Here is a 21,044-nt window from a genome sequence, read left to right as displayed (position 1 = left end):
CAAAGACATTAATTAGTGTCATTCCACAAACAACAACGTCGGAACGGTCCTCTTTCTCCACACTTGTAAACACTGGGGCGTAGTTTCGCATTCGGTGACCTCTTGATGTGATGACGTATTGTGTGAGGTCGCGCTAGCGCATCACAGGACCGGAGATAGACGAGAAGTTGTGGTTTAAAAGTGGATTTTTTTTTTGTCAAAAATGACAATTGTTTCGCTAGATAAGACCCTTAAGCCCAGTGTTGTTTTTGCTAGCCCTTTTAGTTTTAGTCACATTTTAGTCACTTATAAAATTGTTAGTTTTAGTCAAGTTTTAGTCGACGAAAACACAAAAAGGTTTTAGTCAAGTTTTAGTCGATGAAAACGCAAAAAGGTTTTAGTCAAGTTAAAGTCAATTTTAGTAAAAAAAGTATTTTTTATCAAATTGATTTAGGTTAAAAAGTGTGGTGTATTTAATACTATTAAAATCTGCAATAAGGTTGTCCCTGAGGTCTTGCCATTGTTTTAGTCTGTGTGCCTTCTGCCCATGTCATAACAAAAAAGTTTAGCCTGATATTGTCACGATACGTATGCAGGAGTGAGGAAGTGAGGACGCAAGTGCAGAGCTTGATGACTGAATAAATAACATTTAATAAATAAACGGGAAACAAAACACAGGAATCAAAATAACAGCAGGTAAGCAAAACACAGGAACAGATGAACATGGAACAGGAAACAAACATGGTAGTACTGACAATGATCCGGCGATGAGTGTGACACAAACACTGGTATAAATACACAAAGACTGTAATGACACACAGGTGGAATGAATGAGGTGATAATTAACAAGTGTCCAGGTGATGACAATATGGAACAGACACAAAACATGACACGGATCATCGTGACAGATATACCCTCATGTTGAGTTTGTGTGTTACGCTGAGACAATACACAAAAAGTATTGGAAATGGGCTTAGGTTTGACAAGTAGATACATGTAAAACCTTAAGCTTACCATGAAATGTGTCACAAGCCAAATGTAAAGTAAAATTGAATGTATATGATGTTAACAGCGTGACTTGTATACCTTTAAAAAAATATTAGCGTGATGAGCCTTCAGTTGCCGCTTGAGGTTGGTGGTATTCTGGTGCGCATGTGCGGAATGGCGGCAGCCGGGTGGTGGGCATGAGTGAGACTGTGTTGACCCAAAACAAGGATAGGAAGTGGCAGCATTGCTGATACTTTTTAGCTAAAAACACACAGATTTCACGCAAAATATGCAGAAATGACATGCATTGTGAATGTCAGACTTATAATCATTTTCGTTCCGTCTCGTCTCGTCAACGAAAACTCGAAAGCATCTCGTCATGTTTTCGTCACCTTAGAGACATTTTTAGCTAGTCATCGTCACGTTAGCATCATTAAAAATAGGTGCGTCAACGAAATCATTTCGTTATCGTCATCGTTGACGAAAACAACACTGCTTAAGCCTCGTTTGGGATCATTTAGAGTCTTTTAAAACTCAGTTGAAAAAAGTGTTGAGTTAAGTGTTAAGTATTGGGGTCCATTAAAGTCCATTAAAATTAGAAAAATCCTGGAATGTTTTCCTCAAAAAACATAATTTCTCCTAGACAAAACAAAGAAAGACATCAACATTTTGGATGACATGCTGGTGAATAAATTATATATATATATTTTTTTTTAAGAAAATGGATTAATCCTTTACTATATTAGGGTATAAAATGATATTTTGGTGGGTCATTTTGCTATGATGACATGTACTGGGATATGATTTTCAATTTAAACCGCCAGTATTAATTGTATTTTATTACAAATTACACTATTCAGGCATTTAGGACAAATACCGTACCCATTTATTTATTATATATGATATAAACACAGCATACAAAACAATCACAACTTTGAAAAAAATGAACGTAAAATATTCACAGTGTACCGAGGTCAAACGATCAATTTATTTAAAGAAAAGATGACAATCCACTGTAAATATCAGATCAGAGGTGTAGACTGATTCAAAAACTGCCGCCAGAAGCGATGATACATCATCTATGATTGTGCAAAGGCATTGGCTCTCGTCTGTCTCGTGACCGATTGCATCATTATGTCAACTAAGAATGTGAAGCGCTCTTGGCTCTTTTGAGCGACTACGTCATGTTTATGTTTGAATGAGATCTGACTGTGCGTTTTGATCACAGAATTCTTCATATAAAATTATCGTATGGCTTCAGTTCGCAAGGTTTGCAAAGCGAATGGTTTGTAATACTTTTATGCAATAAATACCTGACTGTACTTTTACTTGCGTGTTGTGTTGTATATGGTTGAGAAGTGGTTGGGTTTAGGGTGAGGGTGGGGTTAGATGTTCCAAAATATTTTTAAAACCATAAATGTTTATAAAACCATTTCTACATTTACAAATTCATAAAATTAAATGTGTCTAATCTGATGTATAATGCAAAAAACTTAAAACTTAACAACAGGTTGTAAAAGCTACTGCCGCTAGAGGACACTAATCCCTTAAAACGTCACTTTACGTCGTAATAAGGTGCTTGCACAAACGACCCATGAGGTCGTTATTTTTTGGAGGACAGTCTCTAAATAATTTGGGCATATTTTGAACAGGTAGTTTGAACCAGGATATGGTTAGGATTTTGTTTACGGTTAGTAGCATGTAATTATGCATTATTTACTGTGAAATAATGTGTTAGCAACTACTTTATCTATGATCTTGCTTAAACAGTTATTAAAGCAAAAAAGTCTCAAAATCTACATATAAAATTAAACTAAATAGTTAAATGTGCATGATCAATGTAACTAGAGGGGATAAATCGTTGGTGTAAAAACTTTTGCTGCATGAAAGATTAATCCTCTGGATAAATAAATTGCACATTGCTTAGGGTGGTACTAACAGGACATGCATTTGCTTGAATGTTACAGCTGAAGGAAAGACTCCAAAACCTGTTGAGTAAGACAACTTGCCATTAATCAACTTCAGATCTGTTGAATTTTTATCTGCCAAATTCAATCCAAGAGGTGAAACTTGAAGTAGAGCTCTACATGCGGTTCTGGAACTGAAAATGAAAAGGATTTTGGGCATTTTTAATACTTTAGGATTATAATAGTCATCACTCTGTTATAAAAAAATTTCCTAATTGAGGCCGATCACTGTCCATCTACTACAATAGGAAATTGGTTCTTCAGAAAGTGTCAGAGCTTGCCAAAATTGGGGGGGGGGGTTCTGGAAATATTTCTGGATTTTTTTCACTGTTGGTAATTCAGCATGAAGAAATCTTTTGATGATGGGAAAACCATCTGTACCTTCCCTGACTGCAGAAGAATTGCTTAACAGTCCTAAAGTATGTCAGATGAAGTCTTTAGACCGTTCTAGGCCTTCTTGAATCTTAGCCATGAACCTAATGAACTTTGGGTTTTAAGACTAAACATTTATTCCTTCAGCTTAAGAAAAACCTAAGATAAATTAGAATCTGTATTTGCTTTTTACTTATTTTGATAATCATATTGTGAAAGCTAATTGTTTGTTGTTTTCTCCCCCTCTCTCTCATTATCTGTTGTGGTTTTAGACATAAATGAATGTATGATGCTGGGGGTTTGTCAATTTGGAGAATGTTTGAATACGCAAGGAAGTTTCCGCTGCACCTGCAAGCCTGGATATGTACTGACAGAAAGGACACGCTGTGTAGGTGAGGCATAAATCTGTGTACACCGTTCAAAAATGGGCACTTACTCATTTTTGATTAACATTTGTTCCACATTGTATAGTTATTATAAACATCAAGAGTAAGGAATAACACACTAAGTAACTAATGGGAATTTTCTTAAAACAAATCCACAATAAATCAAAACTATGTTAAATTTGAGCATTTTCACTGTAGTCCCTTTTGCCTAGAATTGGCCAAAATGGACTCTTGGTAATGTATCAAGCAACTTCTTGAGATCTCACCCTGGGATGCTTTATAAACAACATTAAAGTAGTTTCCATCCATACTGACCTCTTAATCTTCATGCAGACTGCTTTTTTCAGTCATTACAAATATTGTCTACAAAACAAATTTCAAACATTTAAGCATTGACCTTAAAGGAACAGTATGTAGGATTGTGGCCAAAACTGGTACTGCAATCACACAACTGGTGGCCAATACACAAAATGACACCATAAACATCAGTTGAGGGCTGCAACTCCACTTTTTAAATGACAATATCCTGGCCAGACCGCTGTTGTGAGTGATAAAAGTATTTGAAATGAAAATGATTTCTTAATGTCTAGTGACATATCAGGGCCATTTTAGGATTCATTGATATAAATTTCTTACATACTGTTCCTTTAAATCAAAAAGCTTTAAAGTTCATGAGAAACATTTCTGCGTATAAACAGCAAGTAAAGCAAAAGTAAAGTAGTGCAATACCCCAAATGATATGCCAGTCCTTCCCGTTCTTTTAAAGAGGACATTTTATAAGACAAATACATTTTTGGTGTCCCCAGAGAATGTATTCTAGCTCAAAATACCATATAGATAATTTAATATAGCATGTTAAAATTGCCACCTTATAGAAGTGAGCAAAATTTGGGTGTCTTTTTAAATGCAAATGAGCTGATCTCTACACTAAATGGTGCAGATTAAAGGCGGAGTCCATGATGTTTGAAAGCCAGTGTTGATATTTGAAATCGCCTAAACAAACACGCCCCTACCCCAATAGAATCTGGACCTTCTGTTGATAGACCCGCCCCACACATACGCAACCCGGCATTTGATTTGATTTGATTGGCTATAAGTGTGTTTTGGTAGTCGGCCCGTCTCCTTTTCGAAACCGTTTTTCAAACATCGTGGACTCCGCCTTTAAGTGGGTGGTATTATCCCCTTCTGACATCACAAGGGGAGCCAAATTTCAATGACCTATTTTTTCACAAGCTTACAGAGAATGGTTTATCAAAACTAAGTTACTGGGTTGATCTTTTTTTACATTTTTTAGGTTGATAGAAGCACTGGGAACCCAATTATAGCACTTAAACATGGAAAAAGTCAAATTTTCATGATATGTCCCCTTTAATATGGCACATCTTTGGGTGTCGTTTTATGTATTGGTTTCTCTTTTTTCCATTTTTTTTTAACCATTGTCACTTGGGTTTTGGTTTAGATTTAGGATGTCATTTAACTCATTCCCCTCAGTCTTTTTTTTTTAAGTTGCCTGCCAACATTTTTTGTGATTTTCACAAAATGCCTTCCAGGAAAAATTTCTTCCAAAAATATATAAACATATAAATATATCAAATGAAAGAATAAACCCTCTGCTTTCAAACAAACAATAAACAAACATACACACAAAACGGGGAAAAAACGATTCATTCTATCTATATTTTTTCTCTGCTTATAAACTATGGGTATTTTTCTTTAAAAATACAAATTTGTTAGCAAAAAGCAAAAACATTTGAATTGCATTTTTGTTTAGGAATTTTGTTAGAGATCAGATTCAGAACGATTATCAAAACAAACACAGAGTTTAAAATTAGTAAATAACATTTTGGCTTCAGTTTTTTCAATCTAGTGTGTAATAATCACAGCATTGCAGATAAACATAAAAATTCATCAGGAACTTTAAGTTTTTTAATGCACATTTTTTCTCTTAATTGACGAGATAACTCATCAATGGTGTGGAAAGCGTTAATATACAGGTTTCTCCATGTTTTGTCTGTTTTAAAACCATGGTCGCTGGAGTTGGGGTTAGAATTGGGGTTTGGGTTAGGATGTCATTTTAATGGTAAAAAAACATGAAAATATGAGATACATAAAACGACACAAAAAGATGCACCATATTGAGTAAATGGAAAGGACTGTCATATCATATCCACACAAAAATGGAATTTGGTGTATGTATTGCACAACTTTTCACACTGCGTTCTAATTATACGCATTTCATAAGAATGGATACCACGGGCCTGTTCAATGCTTTATTCGGATTGGCTAAAATTTTTTCCAAGGGTGTTGATTATTTTTCTGTAAACCGCACATCTAACTTGTCAAATGTCTTTAAATATTCACCAAGGTAATGTTTGTGGTAACTGTGGTATAAGGGGAATAATAATAATAACTACGGCCCTTTGAATTATTTGAAAACTCATGCCGTATTAACACCTTGGGTGTGCATTATTTTCAAATAATTCAACGGCCCGTCGTCAGTGATTCCTTACATAAGTAAATAGAGTAGATGAAAAGATTTTTTTTCTCTCTTAGCATCACCTGTTGAGCAGGGTTTCTGTTACCGCGCGATTGCTGAAACAGGGAATTGTCAGCATCCTCTTCCAACACGTCTTTCCCAGGAGATTTGCTGCTGCACTGTGGGTAAAGCCTGGGGTAGCAATTGTGAGAGGTGTCCACAGGACGGCACAGGTGAATGTGATGTACCTGTGTAAATTCCAGACTATGTCTTTCTTTCTCTCAATCTATCTAATGGTCCTTTCCTTCTCTCTCTCTAGCTTCTTTTAAAAAGATCTGTCCAGCAGGAAAGGGAATGTCTTACCTGACCTATCGAAGCATCCTGTCCTTTCAGCCCTCCTGGCCCAACATCGAACACAATCCCAATCCTAAAAATGGTACAAACATTTGTAGATTTTTATAATCCATTCTACTGCCAGGCAAATTTATTGACTGTTGTGTTTATTAATTCATTATGAATATTTTAATTTTGTGTTTCAGAGTTCAAGCCTCAGGTAAGATTCCAATTTTCTATCCAATCTCGTTTTTTTACTGATGTAGGGAAGAATAGTAGTCAAATGTCATTTTAACTGCCACTTCTGACAGTCTTTTCAAAAAAATTTCAACAGGAAGTTCCCATCCAGACAACTACGCAGCTCTCATCAATCAGCACGCATGGTCCTCGCATCCCAGGTAGACATTTAAATTTACATTTATGCACATGGCAGACACTTTTATCCAAAGCAACCTATAGTGCATTCAAATGATCATTTTAATCTGGATCTGTGTTCATCATTAAACATTTTTAAACTTGCCTCTGCAAGTTCTGATGAAATATTTAACTTGAATAACCTGTAAAAAAAAATTTCAAATGTCACAAGTTTCATATTCGCTGCCTGTCTCTATCTTTGATAATGTCAGTCATAGTGGCCAAGCCAACTCCTCCGATCTATGTTCCTCCAGAGAGGGACTCATTCGAACATCCACCTACAGAAGTCTCGCGTGAGTCTACTTCAGTCTACTTCAACAGTTAACTTACCTTTTTGGCAATTTCCTAGAAATTATGGTATGTGTGATTTTAAGATCAATGTATTAACTAATATTTGTTACACGTCTTTTTTGTGTATAACAGCAATAGATGAATGCAAGCTCAGCAGGAATATATGTGGTAAAGGAGAGTGTGTCAACACACAGAATGGCTTTGTGTGTCAATGTCATCCAGGATACCGACTACATGTGCAGAAAAAGAGTTGTGTGGGTAAGAACACGCACGAAAATACTAATACTAATAGAGATGCACGTTCATGCATACTGTTTTTGCAAAATATTTTTATGTATGTAACTAATTCTCTAATATTTATACAAGTATTGGTGTATTAGGGTCAATGATGCAACGGTAATTATTTTGTGTCCATAGGTCCAATTCCAAGACAAAAAGTTTCATTTCATTTTGAAAGAATATTTGGGGGATAATTGCAAATATGTCAATATGGTGTAATCGATCTGTGTCAATTGATGTAACTAGTATTTTTTTAATGAAAATATAAATATATTCATTAAAAATGTGGAATAAAATATAATCATCTAGTTTAGTGTAATATGGTTTTTTTACATTCATTTTTCCATGATTTGTCAAAGATTATTTAGAAAAATAGAGCTGTTTTCTACGGAAGCTGAGAGAGGCCATGCACCATTATTATTTTTGCTTGCTTGTTTTCTCATGATCACCACTTAATTTCTCGTTATCTCGAGATAACAAACGTTGTTTTCTAATGATCTCAACGTGTTCAGCGTGTTGTTTTGTTTGTAAACAGCAAAAGCATACTTTACTAAATTAGCATGGATGAACAAATGAGATTTTACTTGGATCAGAGATTCGCTCAAGCTGAAATAGATTTGTCAATATTTACAATTTACAGTGGTGAATTTAGGGACCGTCTTTAAGTTACTCAATAATATACACGTTTCTACTTTTAAACGCATTTAAATGCAATAACTGAAAGTCAACAAACAGTCACAAAACCAACGTGTTTATGTGTCTGTCAGCTATTGCACACTTTTTAGATTTTTGATATTTATTTAAATAAACAGTGAAATACTATTGAAGATAGAAACGTGTACAGTATTACTTTAGCGATGGTCCCTAAATTCACGAACATGAATCGTCCAACAATATTTATTTATTAAGTCTATCGGCTACGTTAGCTACACGTGTGGTAACAGGGAAGACCCCAACTTTAGCATTAGCAGTCCACTTCAAAATACATTAAATATTATGGACAGGAAATTACATTATGACATTTGGATTATCATGTCAGGATAACAATAAAAACAACTTTTTGAGAAAATTAAGTGGTGATCACGTGAAAACAACTTTTGTGATCACAAGAAAACAAGCAAGCAAAAATAATAATACATGTCCTCTCTCGACTTCCGTAGTTTTCAGCATATGTCAGGACAAATATTACAAAAACTCATAAAAATTTACATTTAGAAATAACTAATAAAATATTTTTTATGATTATGCTTACATGCCATCAAGGTAAATAAAATATTTAATATTTCTCATTCTTTGCGCAATTGGCGGTTACACCATTTGACATTTTCAGGTCTATTCAGTCTTAACTTTCATAACAATGGTGCAAATATAACAAAATATATATATAATAATATATTCTTGTCACTTACCCATTATTCCAAATATGTGACCCAGTCTATAAAAAACAAAGCCAAAACAAAATATGATTTTACATAAAATTATCCTAGATAAAGTTAAGAACACATTGTGAAAATATAACCTTGATATCTTTAATATTGAATGAGTAAGGTCATGTCAAATTTGACATTGAAGTAAAGTCAATGACTTAAATCAGACTTTTTATTTACAAAATTACATTATGAGACTTTAGCCTGGATTTCGCAGACAGACCATATCAAAAATTTCAAATTCAAACAGTGTGATTGATAGCTAGTGATTATTTGTAATATGTGATCTACCCATTTCCATGTAGATGAAAATGAATGTGATTCTGATCCATGTGGTAGAGGCGTCTGCATTAACAGTGAGGGTTCCTACCGATGCAACTGTCACCCTGGCTTTAAAATTATGATGCATAATGGGAAACGCAGATGTGTTGGTGAGTGGCCAGTAAGATTAATAATATTACGTCATCCGCTTGTTAAGTCTGACATCATGCAGCGGTTCCAGGTTTAAATGATCTCAAATGCTTATGGAAATAACAGAAAAATCACGCTAATATACACTTGTATAATAATGCAAAACTACCAAAAACACCCTAATTTTTTATCTCTATAGCAAAATCTGGGATGACCAGACATGGACTCGTGGACATGGATTTTTAACAAATTATTAATATATTGCTGTCTTTGATTCTGTGAGCCTGGAGACTGCAGTCTACACTAATTTTATAAAATTTTGATGTTAATGTGTAATATGAATAAATAGTGCTTATAAACGGCTGTTTAAATAATATTGTCTATTGAAATGAGTTGAGGCTTGGATCTGGAAACGGTATTCCTTACGTCATGACTGAACAAGCGGATTTAAAGGCAGTGGAATGCTACTTTGGCTGAGACCTGGCAGAGACACATATGAAGAGTTCAGTTGCAAAATCATTTTCTGATAAATGAGCTTTTTATCGGACTCTTAATGGATTCTGTCAACAAAGCAACATTTCTGAATGACCTAAGGCTGAGATTAAGCAGATTTGAAGCAAAAGTATTTGATGCAGTTAATGTATAATAAATGCCAAGTGCATTCGTTAAATATCATTATCTCATTTTTGACGGAGGTGGGGTTTAGTGGATTTTGCATCTAAGCATCATGTTGGCTTAGCTGTCAGGTTTGGGTATAGGCAGCCATGTATTGAGTTATGCTGAAATCAAATGCTAACACTTGTTTGCATGTATATTTTCAGATATAAATGAGTGCTATAAGCATGATATCTGTGGAATTGGAGGACAATGCCTTAACACGCCTGGTTCCTATAAGTGTGAGTGTCTGCCTGGCTTCAAAAGCAAATCCCGCAGACAACCTTTGTGCGAAGGTGAGGACACCAATTTACTTATAGACATAAGCATACTTGCACACAAATATATACATCCACATTTGCTTTCAAATATAGACTCGTGTTTATCCCTCACTGTTAAATCTACACTTTTGTTTCTGAAGACATTAATGAATGTCTGGATCCACATACCTGTCCTGATGAACAGTGTGAGAATACCATTGGATCTTATGAGTGCATACCCTGCCAACCGGGATACCATGCACAAGGAGGAGTGTGTTACGGTCTGAAAACACACACACACACACAAACACACACACACACACACACACACACACACACACTTGTGTATAAACTACTCACAAAAATATAGAAGTTGGTCCACATTTGTATAGGTCAGGCCTTTTATCAGCTATTGTCTTCTGCTGAATGCATTACATATGCTCTAGGCATTTCACAGCTAAACAAAAACAACCTTATATGTAGAGCAGGTATTTAGGGATTATATGTCATTTATTTTTAGTGCAGCTGCAGAAAGGCCATTGACTGGGATACTATATTTTTTATTTTAATGATTGTTTATGTATGTATGTATGTATCCTACATTAGCTTCTGCTTTTTCAGTATTTAAGTCATTTATTTTTTCAAAGGGTGTAGCAATGGTTTTTATGGAGTTTTGGGTAACATTTTTGGTTCTAAACAGTACAATAATAGTACATTTGTCTATTATATTGTATAGTAGTATTTCTGCTTGTTTCAGTTTCAAAATCTACCAACAGCTTTGTCGAAGGAAAATATTAATTTGACTTTTTCAACATGTTTGAATTTTGAAATTTAGCATTGCGAGAAGTAAATTTCATTTAATTTTTTTGTGCCTCTCACTGACATCCATATTGTTAAAAAACCATGTTGGTAAACCACTAGACAATTGTTTTTTATTCAGATCCTGTTGTATGTGGGGTGTTCTGACAGTTAAAATGCCATAAGGGAAATCTTACAAGTGTTGTGTGTCTCTTTCTGTCAGACATTAATGAGTGTCAGAAGCGTGGTGTGTGTCTGAACGGCCGTTGTGAGAACTTGCAAGGATCATATCGCTGTCTTTGTAATGAGGGCTTCCTGCCAGAGGCTGACAGCAGAGGCTGCAGAGGTCAGTGGTGCACCGCCAACATAATTAATTGAGCACCGCAAGGATGACGTATTTTTGTAGTCCAACCTGGAAGTTAGCGGACACTGGTTCCCTCGCCCAAAAGCCCATTCATATTTCCTATAGTCTTTTGGATTATCACAAAAAATAAGCTTTGTGTCTAACAAACGTTTATGATACACTGTCCAATCATCTTCACAGATGTACGCAACTTTTATGAATTTTAAAGTCTAAATGCGTTTAGGCTGCTAGGAATAAAAAGCTAAAAGCGAACTACACCATAGTCTCTCCCAGTGGCGGCTCGTGACTACTCATCCGAGGGGCGCTAATTCAAAATATGAGTATCATGTGTGTTCTGTGCATCGAGAGATCCTGTGTGCATCACGTGTCTTGCCAAAATAAGTGCCTGCTGCACATGCGTCAAAACCATTTATGATAAAAGAGACGCTCATGTTCACAAAATACACACAAGACACTCCCTTAACAATAAACTCTGATTACGCATGAGATTATGCGAGTATCTGGCAAACGCGAGCGTCTCTTTTATCATAAACCCTTTAGATGCATCTGCAGAAGGCACTTATTTTGACTAGACACGTGATGCACAAAAAAGGAACCACACACATGATGGGCTAAATGTCACAAACTTCGCATCAAACACCCTTGAAAAAAGAAGTCACTGGCCGCCACTGGTCTCTCCGCATTAACATCATCGCCACCAAGCTTCCGCCAGCTCTTTCAAACTTTATTAAACACATGTTCCCTGTTAAAGGAATAGTCTGTGGATGAATCTTTGTTTGGAATTGTTCCCATGTAGGATTGTTTTTGAAATCTTTATGTGTGATGACATGTAAATTCCCCAACAGCATTTGTAGTCCTATGTTGCAACTTGTAAGCAACCAACCACCCTTTTGAAGACACTTTAAGGGTTACACAGTGGGTAGCAGGAAGGTCCCCAGTTTAAGCCCTGGCTAGGTCAGGTGGCCTTTCTATGTGGAGTTTACATGTTTACTCCAGATACTACGGTTTCATCCCACGGGCCAAAAACATGCAAATTAGGTAAATTGAAGATACCAAATTGCCCCTACCCCAACTGTGTATGGATTACCCAGTTCTCACCATGAATATAGCCATAGATGCTGGAATGGGGTGAAAAAAGAAACAAAGAAAGATACTTTAAGGGGGTGTGTGTTCAATTAAAAAATATTGAACTTTGGGTGAAAAGCTCAGCTCGTCAATGTCAGCTCTCACACGAACATCCAATCACAGTGGAGGAGGGGCGGGACAGATAACACAGTAACCAACCGGCGCATCGTACAACAGTATCACAGCAAGCAAAGCATTCAGCTGAAGAAAGCTGGCAAATGGCTAAAATAAAGCTGTACGTCGGGCGTTTTCAACTGCGTAAAAAAGCTTTGGTGTGCATGCCCCCTAAAGCCTTAAAAAGTACGGTGTGCGGGTATAATTGATGTCATAAAATAAAGCATGAAAATATCTTGTCTTAACCCAAGAACTTTTTTAAGGTGTTCAACCAAAACCCCGTTTAAAGAGCTCCTATTGTCCGATTCACAATTTTACATTTCCTTTGGTGTGTATTAGTATATGTTAACGGTATACAAAAGGTAAAAATCCCAAAGTAAACTATGACAAAAAAGCTGAATACTGTGACATGGTCACAGTTGAAGTGATCAAATTTTCCGTGACTAAAACACGGATTTCCATGAGATTATGTTGCGACGGTTGTGTATCTGTTATGTCTCCACAGACATTAATGAGTGTCAGGATAACCGCCTGTGTGCTAATGGTCAATGCATTAACACCGAGGGATCATTCCGGTGCCAGTGTTACTCCGGTTACCAGCCTACACAAGAGGGAAGCCACTGTGAAGGTCTGCTACTAGTAACCAATGCAACACTCATCATTTTCTATACATTATTACTCTGGTTTCCTCCCACAGTCCAAAGACATGCAGGTTAGGTGAATTGGAGATGCCCAATTTTCCTTCCACCAGCTTATGTGTAGACCAATTAATCTGTGTATAGAATCTGCTATATGCGCATATATTCACCGTCTATAGCTGTATTTATTGTGAAAGCTGGTTAATCTATAGTATAAACGCTGGAATAGCACTAACAAACAAAGTGCATATAGCACATTCTATATAGTGAATATAGTCTGAACCATTTAACTATACTCACAATAGCATTCAAGACTGTATGAATTGAACTAAAGTTACAAACTAAAATCGGAAATTTAATGTAAGCTGATGTAAATAGTTGTAAAAGTGACGTGATTGTCATTTTGGTTACACATAGGCCTACTTGAAATGTGACCTCATTATTTAACCCATCCCAGTGAGTAGTGATGTAGACGACAGCCCTAATTTATTTTTTAGCATGTGAGTTCCCTGGGAATTGAACCCAACACCTTTGCGTATTAATACCATATGTGTTTGCTGTTAAAAAACAATATCCATCATATGTGTTATTATATATGTATTAAAGGACAGCGCAGCTTGAATGTTATTTTGTCCAATCAGCATCCAGACATGTATTTTACTAAATAAATTCCATGAATGCCAATTTTGAGGCTATTACATGATGTTAAATCTACAATTTAAGATGTTTTCTTAACCGTCCTCTAACTTCTGTTTGATTTATTTAGATATCAACGAGTGTGAGAGAGCCTCCAATTGCCAGCGAGGGCGCTGTATCAACACAATGGGCTCATACCGCTGCGAGTGCCAGAAAGGTTATATGCTGGTCAGCGGACGCCGGTGCCAAGGTAAATATGCACACATATGCATACACAGACGTGTTTGTTTCACTCTTTTAGTGGGGGAATCTTACAGAGTTCCCATGATTTCATACCAGACTGATATTTTCCATCCCCTAAATCTAACCCTCACTCAAACCTCTTGGATTTAAAATATAATGAGCCTTTTTACGTGTGATGACCTCCTGAAATGTCAGTTTTTGACACGTTTTACTTGTATTTTTTTGTGTTGCTTTTTAAAACATTTTACATTTGTATTTGATGCATTTGGCAGATGCTTTGTACAAATAAATGACTTACAGTGCATTCAGTATAGTCTATGTCTTTTATGGGAATTGTATGCGTTTCCTGGGATCAAACATGTGACCTTTGCATTGCTTACTGAGGAACACTCACAAGTATAGTCAGACATATTTATTGACACAGACAGAGATTTCGCACATCTTGCATCTTTAGGTTTTTTTAATTCTGGTCTTCTGTCCACTTGTTTACGCTCTCGCTCTTTCAGACATAGATGAGTGTGCTGTGGACAGAAGCCTATGTCAACCGCATGGTGTATGTGAAAACAGACCGGGCGGATATGTTTGCGTTTGCAACGATGGTTTCATGTTATCTGAAGACAAACACAGCTGTGAGGGTAAGAGTTGTGAAATTCTTTCACTGAAACGCTTGACGTAGTTTAATAACTGTATGTGTTTTGTGCAGATTGTCCTACAACACAATACATTTTTTCCTGTCCGTGTGTTTTGTTCCACACAGAGGTTGAGTTGGATCTGAATTATAAGAAGGAATGCTATCTCAATCTGGATGACACTGTGTTCTGTGACAGCGTCCTGGCAACCAATGTTACTAAACAGGAGTGCTGCTGCTCCATTGGTGTAGGATGGGGTGATCACTGTGAGATCTACCCGTGTCCCGTCTTCCGTTCAGGTGAGAGATGAAGGTGATTGGTGCATCAATGAATGAAAAAATGAGTGTATAGGTGTTTAATTGATGTTTTCTGATGCATGTAGGGGAGTATCACTCTCTTTGTCCAATCGGCAGAGGATTTTACCATGAGGAGGGAACGTTAGAATATGGATTACCAGTGTACAGAGGTACATCTGTACACATGTGTATTGACACATTCGTTCCTAAGCGATAAACAAATGAATCTCACTTTCTTGCTTCTCTTTTTGTAGATATTGATGAGTGTGTCTTGTTTTCAAATGAGATCTGTAAGGAAGGACGCTGTATGAACACACAACCTGGCTTTGAATGCTACTGCCAACAGGGATTTTATTATGACAGCAATCTACTGGAATGTATTGGTAAATTCACACAATTTTTCATGCCTGTTCAGGCAGTGTATGCACACTGAAACAAGCCTTTCAGTTTATCCATATCAAAGCTTGTTATTAGTGTGTTACAATGCACCGAATATGATTATTGAGAATAAGATTACAGTTTAAAGGGACACAAGGCAGCATTTTTATGTTAATAAATCATCTTCTTAAGTTGGTATATGGTTAAATGACTCATTACATGACGAATGAAGACTCTCTCGCCCGCCCCTACCGTCTGTAGGAAGAATACCCCACTTGCAAGTTCGCTGTATCCGACCCGGTGTCCTTCAGTCTCGTATAGTCTTAGATATAGAACGCATTTACTCCCAGACACTAGGGGGAGCTAGTAGACAAATAATACTCAGACTTGCCTTGTGTGCCTTTAAGCAGTTCCTAAATAATAATAATAATACTTAGAAAAAAATCTGATTTAAAAATGCTAAAATGTACTTAATATTTATTATTTGTTTCTATTTTTTTGTTAAATACTAAATACATTAAAACATTTTATGTGAGTCATTGCATTATATAGGCTATTTTCATTTTAATTAGATTTTTGGAAAAGTTTGTTTATATAATCAAAAAAACTAACAAGTTTGTTCTAACAAGAAAATAGCAAGAAATTGACTTCCCGCCAGTAGGGGGCAGAATAATATCTGACATTCAGCCATTGGAAATTCTTTGTAAAAACACAGTCTTTAAATCTTTCCAGTGTATTAAACTCAAACAAACTACACATTTATAAAAGCATCTTTTTCTCGCTCTGTGTCCCCCTGTAGATGTGGATGAATGTCATGATGAATCCCTGTGTACCAATGGTCTTTGTGTGAACACTCGAGGCTCATTCTACTGTAACTGCAACTTACCCTGGGTCCCTGTTGCTACCAACAAACAGTGTGTTTTACCCACAGACATGGGTAAGTGCTGTTAAATGAACACTTTAGGTTTCATGATAAAGCTTGCTTGGTGAAAAACATTGTGCCCCGTGTGAGGCTCGAACTCACGACCTTCAGATTATGAGACTGACGCGCTGCCTACTGCGCCAACGAGGCTGTGGTGTGCAACTTCACAGGACGTTTTTTGTAATTTCACTTAAAGAACTCACATGAAAAACTTTCTTCAAGTAAAAGTACAAGTAATTAAAGAAATATTACTAAGTAGAAAGTAAATTTCATGATTAAAAAATGTACTTGAGTAAAAGTAAAAAAGTATGCAATGAATACTCGAAAAGACTACTCTGTAAAAAATGAGTTGCTGCCTTACATTGTTTGTTGAATCAGATTTACAAGTCACTTCAACTTACTATTATTTATCCTGAATATAGATGAGTTGTTATAACTACAGATGAGTTGTTATAGCTTATAAAATATAGTTGAAAAAAGTCAACTTAATTGCATAAGTTGTAGCAACTCATCTCTTGTCAACACACAGATGGGTCAAAAGTAACACAACAAAACAAAATAGATTTTTGTGTTACACTTGTTTTTATTAAATAAACATGACTATGACCTCGTTAATATGTAACTGCAAACTTTTTGTCATTTGTCTTTGTAAAAATAATGAAATTACATTTTTATTTTAAATTTCCGATTTATCAAATTTTTCAAAAGCAACCAACAGTACAAAATTAAATTGTTGAGAATAAAACTTTTCAACAGTTTGAACACTATGTAAATGAAATTAAATCAAATCAGAATAATTAAAATTTTCAACATATACAAAAGTATTAGCAGCGGGACAAAAGTAACTCTTCGACAGGATCTCTTCACATTTAAACTGACATTTAAACTTCACATTTAAACTCGATTTACTTTATTTTGAAAAACTCAGAGAAGTAAAACTTTAGGATGTGTTAGAGCACTAAATAACGTGTAGATTGATATTGTTGACATGAAAAGCGAAACACAACATTTTAAAAGAAATTTTTTTTGGAATTTACTTATAATGGTTGAAAACACCTTTCTGGATACACGCGGAAAACGGTGAGTAAAAAATGCGATATTTGTCAGTTCTGTCAGGGGTTTGTGTGTTAAAGATGCTGTCATAGTTTGGGATGCAAATGTTATCAGGGCTGGGAGAAAATCGCTTTGTTACTTTCGTCAAAATTACGTTGTTTTTAGCAATGAAATAGGTGCTCATGTAAAAAAACTTACATAATTTTACCACGTGTTCCTTTAATGGTTACATTCGTCTTTTTCCGCATGTCTGTGTTTTCTAATAGGTGTGGATGAGTGTCAAGACCCTGCTAACTGCAAAAACGGCCAGTGCGTTAATACACAAGATTCCTATTATTGCATCTGTCCACCTCCCTGGATCCTGGCAACCGACCGCAATGGATGTGTGACACCTGAGGAACAGGCGGGTGAGTACAGGATCATTAACATCATAATAACAAATAGATGACTCAGGGCTCAAGTTCTTAGACTGGTAGTCATAATGTGCTTAAAGGTGCATGATTTCACTATAACAGTGAATGCATTTTTTGCACTGAGTATTTTTCCAGTATAAGTTGTTTCTGACTCATGGATATATTACATAATGCGTAAATTTGTGATTTTAGCAGCATTTGCCGACTGTGTGTTTACATTACAGTATCCTATTCCAGGTTTAGGATTTAAAAACATGTTATTACAGCTTGACTGTTCTTCCTGGAATAGTATAAAATAATTATAAACATATATTAACGTTTTCACCCAATACTGTGTGCTTCTGATGGCTCTCTCCTTGTTTCCCTTCCTCCTTTTTTTTCTTTCTCTCTCTATATCTCTCTGGATATCTCTTTAGTAACGGGTGTGTCTGTGGTGCACCTTTCAGATGTGAATGAGTGTGAGGATCCCTCCTACTGTAGGAACGGGAAATGTGTCAACACTCCCGGCTCCTTCCACTGCATTTGCCAGCAGCCTCTCACCTTCAGTGCAGCCCTCAAGCAATGCGTCTATGATGGTGGGTATAATGAGAAATCAGCTCTATTTGCCAACCGCTTGCAGACACATAAGCCAGTTGGTCGGTGAAACAATCTTATCATCTGGTGTGTAAATGCGATGTGCAGTCTCGCTTAATCATATGACTTGAGTGTGGACCGTTAAACATGTTCATGAGGCTTCATGAGGCTTCAAATGCAAGAAAAGACATTTAACAGCTCCATGGTATTATCCACGTTAAACGCTATACAATCTAAAGATTGCAGGGTTGTTTCAACCTATGGTTAGGACATATATGGAAGTTAACCTAGAATTTTCTAGGTTTAAAGTGTAGGCTGTTTGCTGCAAATGTCAGTTTTTTGTGCACATGCATGATAAGCAATCATTGATTCAGCATTGCATTCAAACCTGGGTTGGTTAGAGAATGTTGATAACCAGCATCATGAAGCATATTGACCTAAAAGGACAGTTCACCCAAACATTAAAATTCTGTCATCATTTACTCATTCTCATGTTGCTGTTTTTTTCTGATGAACACAAAAGAAGATATTTTTTGAGAAATGATGGTAAACACACAGCAGATAGTGTCCATTGACTTCCATAGTAGGAATAAAAACATATGATGGCATTTAATGCTTACCATCATTTATCAAAATATTTTTTCCTACTATGGAAGTCAATGGACATCATATCCTGTGTGTTTACCATTCATTTCTCAAAATATCTTCTTTTGTGTTCATCAGAAAAAAGAAATTCGTACAGGTTTAGAGCAACATGAGGATGAGTAAATGATGACAGAATTTTCATTTTTGGGTGAACTATCCCTTTAACTAACCCAGGTTGGATTTGTGTGCACTCAAAAAAATGCTGGGTTGTTTCAACCCATGGTTGAGTAACATATGGACAAACCCAACCAATGGGTTATATTGACCTAGAACAGTGGTTCTCAAACGTTTTCCGCGTGCGGCCCCCCTTGTGTGCGATGCATTCCTTCGCGGCCCCCCCAAAGAAAATTTATGACAAAAAACTGTTCTAAAATTTTAACATTTGAATTAAACAAAACATTAGGTTATACAAAGTAGTGCTGTTGGTTAGTAGCCTTATTTCTTTAGGTTTAATAACACAGAATTCATGATAAATTAATGTATTTTAGAAAATGTCATAAAACTGGGGGCCCCCTGGCACCATCTCGCAGCCCCCCAGTTTGAGAACCACTGAGCTAGAAAATTTCAGTATTTGACCCAACCACAGGTTGAAACAACTCAGTATTTTTGAGGTTTCATCAACTTTGTTCAACATTCCATTGGATTGTGAGTACACCCCTCACATTTCAGCAATTATTTAGGATATCTTCTGATGGGACAATACTATAGAAATGACATTTTGATATATTGTAAAGTAGTCAATGTGCTCCTTGTATAGCACTATAAATTTACTGTCCTTTGAAAATAGCTTAACATACAGCCATTGTAGCTGGCAACAAACGTTAGTACACCATAAGTGATAATAGATGTATATCATTTAACCATGCAAAGCCACATGTCTTAATAATCATGTTCATGTATTTATGTGCTTGACATTGGTGCTCTCCACAAAGATGGTCTAGGTTATAAGAAGATTGGTAAAATCCTGAAACTGAGTAACAATATAGTGGCCTGGGTTATATAGAGAAGATGCACTAAAATAATTGCTGAAATGTGAGGGGTGTATTCAATTTCATGAGATACTGTATATATGTATGTATATTTCATCTCATGTCTCTCAGATCGCACTGCAGCACATAAGGACATATGTTTCCAGGAGGTTGATGAGGATCTAATGTGTACTATGCCTCGGAACGAGCTTACAGTGACTTACTCCGAGTGCTGCTGTCACTATGGACGGGGCTGGGGCCCGGAATGCCGTACCTGTCCTCATAGAAATTCGGGTAATTCACCATCCTTTGCCAGTCATGTGAGAGCAGTGTATGCTGGGAGGCTTTTTCTTCTCTCTCTGTTCCAACACATCAATATCATTTATTATTTATCTATTTATGATTTCTTTATTTTTTGTATACCTTTTCAATCCCAGTGTCCACCTTTTTCATTAAATATTTATCTTATATGTTTTCACATGATTTTATATGGGATGGATCTTGTTTTATAGCTGCAAAATGAACAGATTTCCCTTCATGTGGTTTTGCTTTGTGTGCAGTACTTTTTAACAGGCTGTGTGAGATGCATTTGGACACCGAGTCTGACGGAGAGGGTGACTTTCTGGCAGCTTTCTCTAGCCACAACCCAGGTAATTCTGAAACAGCCATTTGTGACCGTTTTCTTCACCTTGAGCTTGACAAAAAAAATATTCGGTGACGGGGTTGGCACGGTGTTACATCATTGTTTTTCTCATCTATTTAGAGGGAGACAGTTCAGAAGAAGACTCTGATGAGTGTAGCTGTGCTAATGGTCGTTGCGTACGATCCTATCTGGGTACGATGTGTGAATGCAATCCTGGATTTGTTCTGGATCACTCACGAACACGCTGTACAGGTTAGTATTAATGCAGGCAGTTTAACACACACACACAGAGAGAGAGACACACACCGGTTTGTTTTACTATATTCGTAAGGACATCTCATAGATCTTAATGGTAAATATGCCTATACTG

The 21,044-nt window shown here is 36.3% G+C and overlaps 1 protein-coding gene and 1 non-coding gene across 3 annotated transcripts in view; one reads left to right on the top strand and one right to left on the bottom strand.

The window, feature by feature from the left end:
- The window catches only part of ltbp3 (latent transforming growth factor beta binding protein 3), a 70,564-nt gene that overhangs the window by 48,407 nt on the left and 1,113 nt on the right, over positions 1-21,044 (top strand). The window contains exons 7-29 of one of the 2 annotated variants that reach the window (XM_065267208.2): positions 3,578-3,697; positions 6,245-6,400; positions 6,487-6,603; positions 6,707-6,720; positions 6,835-6,898; positions 7,127-7,207; positions 7,338-7,463; positions 9,217-9,342; positions 10,144-10,272; positions 10,398-10,517; positions 11,258-11,380; positions 13,143-13,265; positions 14,042-14,161; positions 14,661-14,789; positions 14,912-15,082; positions 15,166-15,249; positions 15,334-15,462; positions 16,257-16,394; positions 17,699-17,839; positions 18,292-18,420; positions 20,164-20,325; positions 20,592-20,681; positions 20,795-20,926. In XM_065267208.2, coding sequence (XP_065123280.1) covers positions 3,578-3,697; positions 6,245-6,400; positions 6,487-6,603; positions 6,707-6,720; positions 6,835-6,898; positions 7,127-7,207; positions 7,338-7,463; positions 9,217-9,342; positions 10,144-10,272; positions 10,398-10,517; positions 11,258-11,380; positions 13,143-13,265; positions 14,042-14,161; positions 14,661-14,789; positions 14,912-15,082; positions 15,166-15,249; positions 15,334-15,462; positions 16,257-16,394; positions 17,699-17,839; positions 18,292-18,420; positions 20,164-20,325; positions 20,592-20,681; positions 20,795-20,926 — 2,724 coding nt within the window. Of the gene's footprint in view, positions 1-3,577; positions 3,698-6,244; positions 6,401-6,486; positions 6,604-6,706; positions 6,721-6,834; positions 6,899-7,126; positions 7,208-7,337; positions 7,464-9,216; positions 9,343-10,143; positions 10,273-10,397; positions 10,518-11,257; positions 11,381-13,142; positions 13,266-14,041; positions 14,162-14,660; positions 14,790-14,911; positions 15,083-15,165; positions 15,250-15,333; positions 15,463-16,256; positions 16,395-17,698; positions 17,840-18,261; positions 18,421-20,163; positions 20,326-20,591; positions 20,682-20,794; positions 20,927-21,044 lie in introns of both variants that reach the window. The other variant, XM_065267207.2, reaches the window with a different exon arrangement.
- On the bottom strand, positions 16,457-16,529 carry trnam-cau (transfer RNA methionine (anticodon CAU)). Its single transcript has one exon. It is a non-coding gene; the product is annotated as a tRNA-Met (tRNA).

This window comes from Paramisgurnus dabryanus, chromosome 5 (genome assembly GCF_030506205.2).
Source record: "Paramisgurnus dabryanus chromosome 5, PD_genome_1.1, whole genome shotgun sequence".
NCBI classification, from domain to species: Eukaryota; Metazoa; Chordata; class Actinopteri; order Cypriniformes; family Cobitidae; genus Paramisgurnus; species Paramisgurnus dabryanus.
The sequence above is the reverse complement of the archived record's forward strand: the minus strand, read 5'-3'. Positions and strand labels throughout refer to the sequence as shown.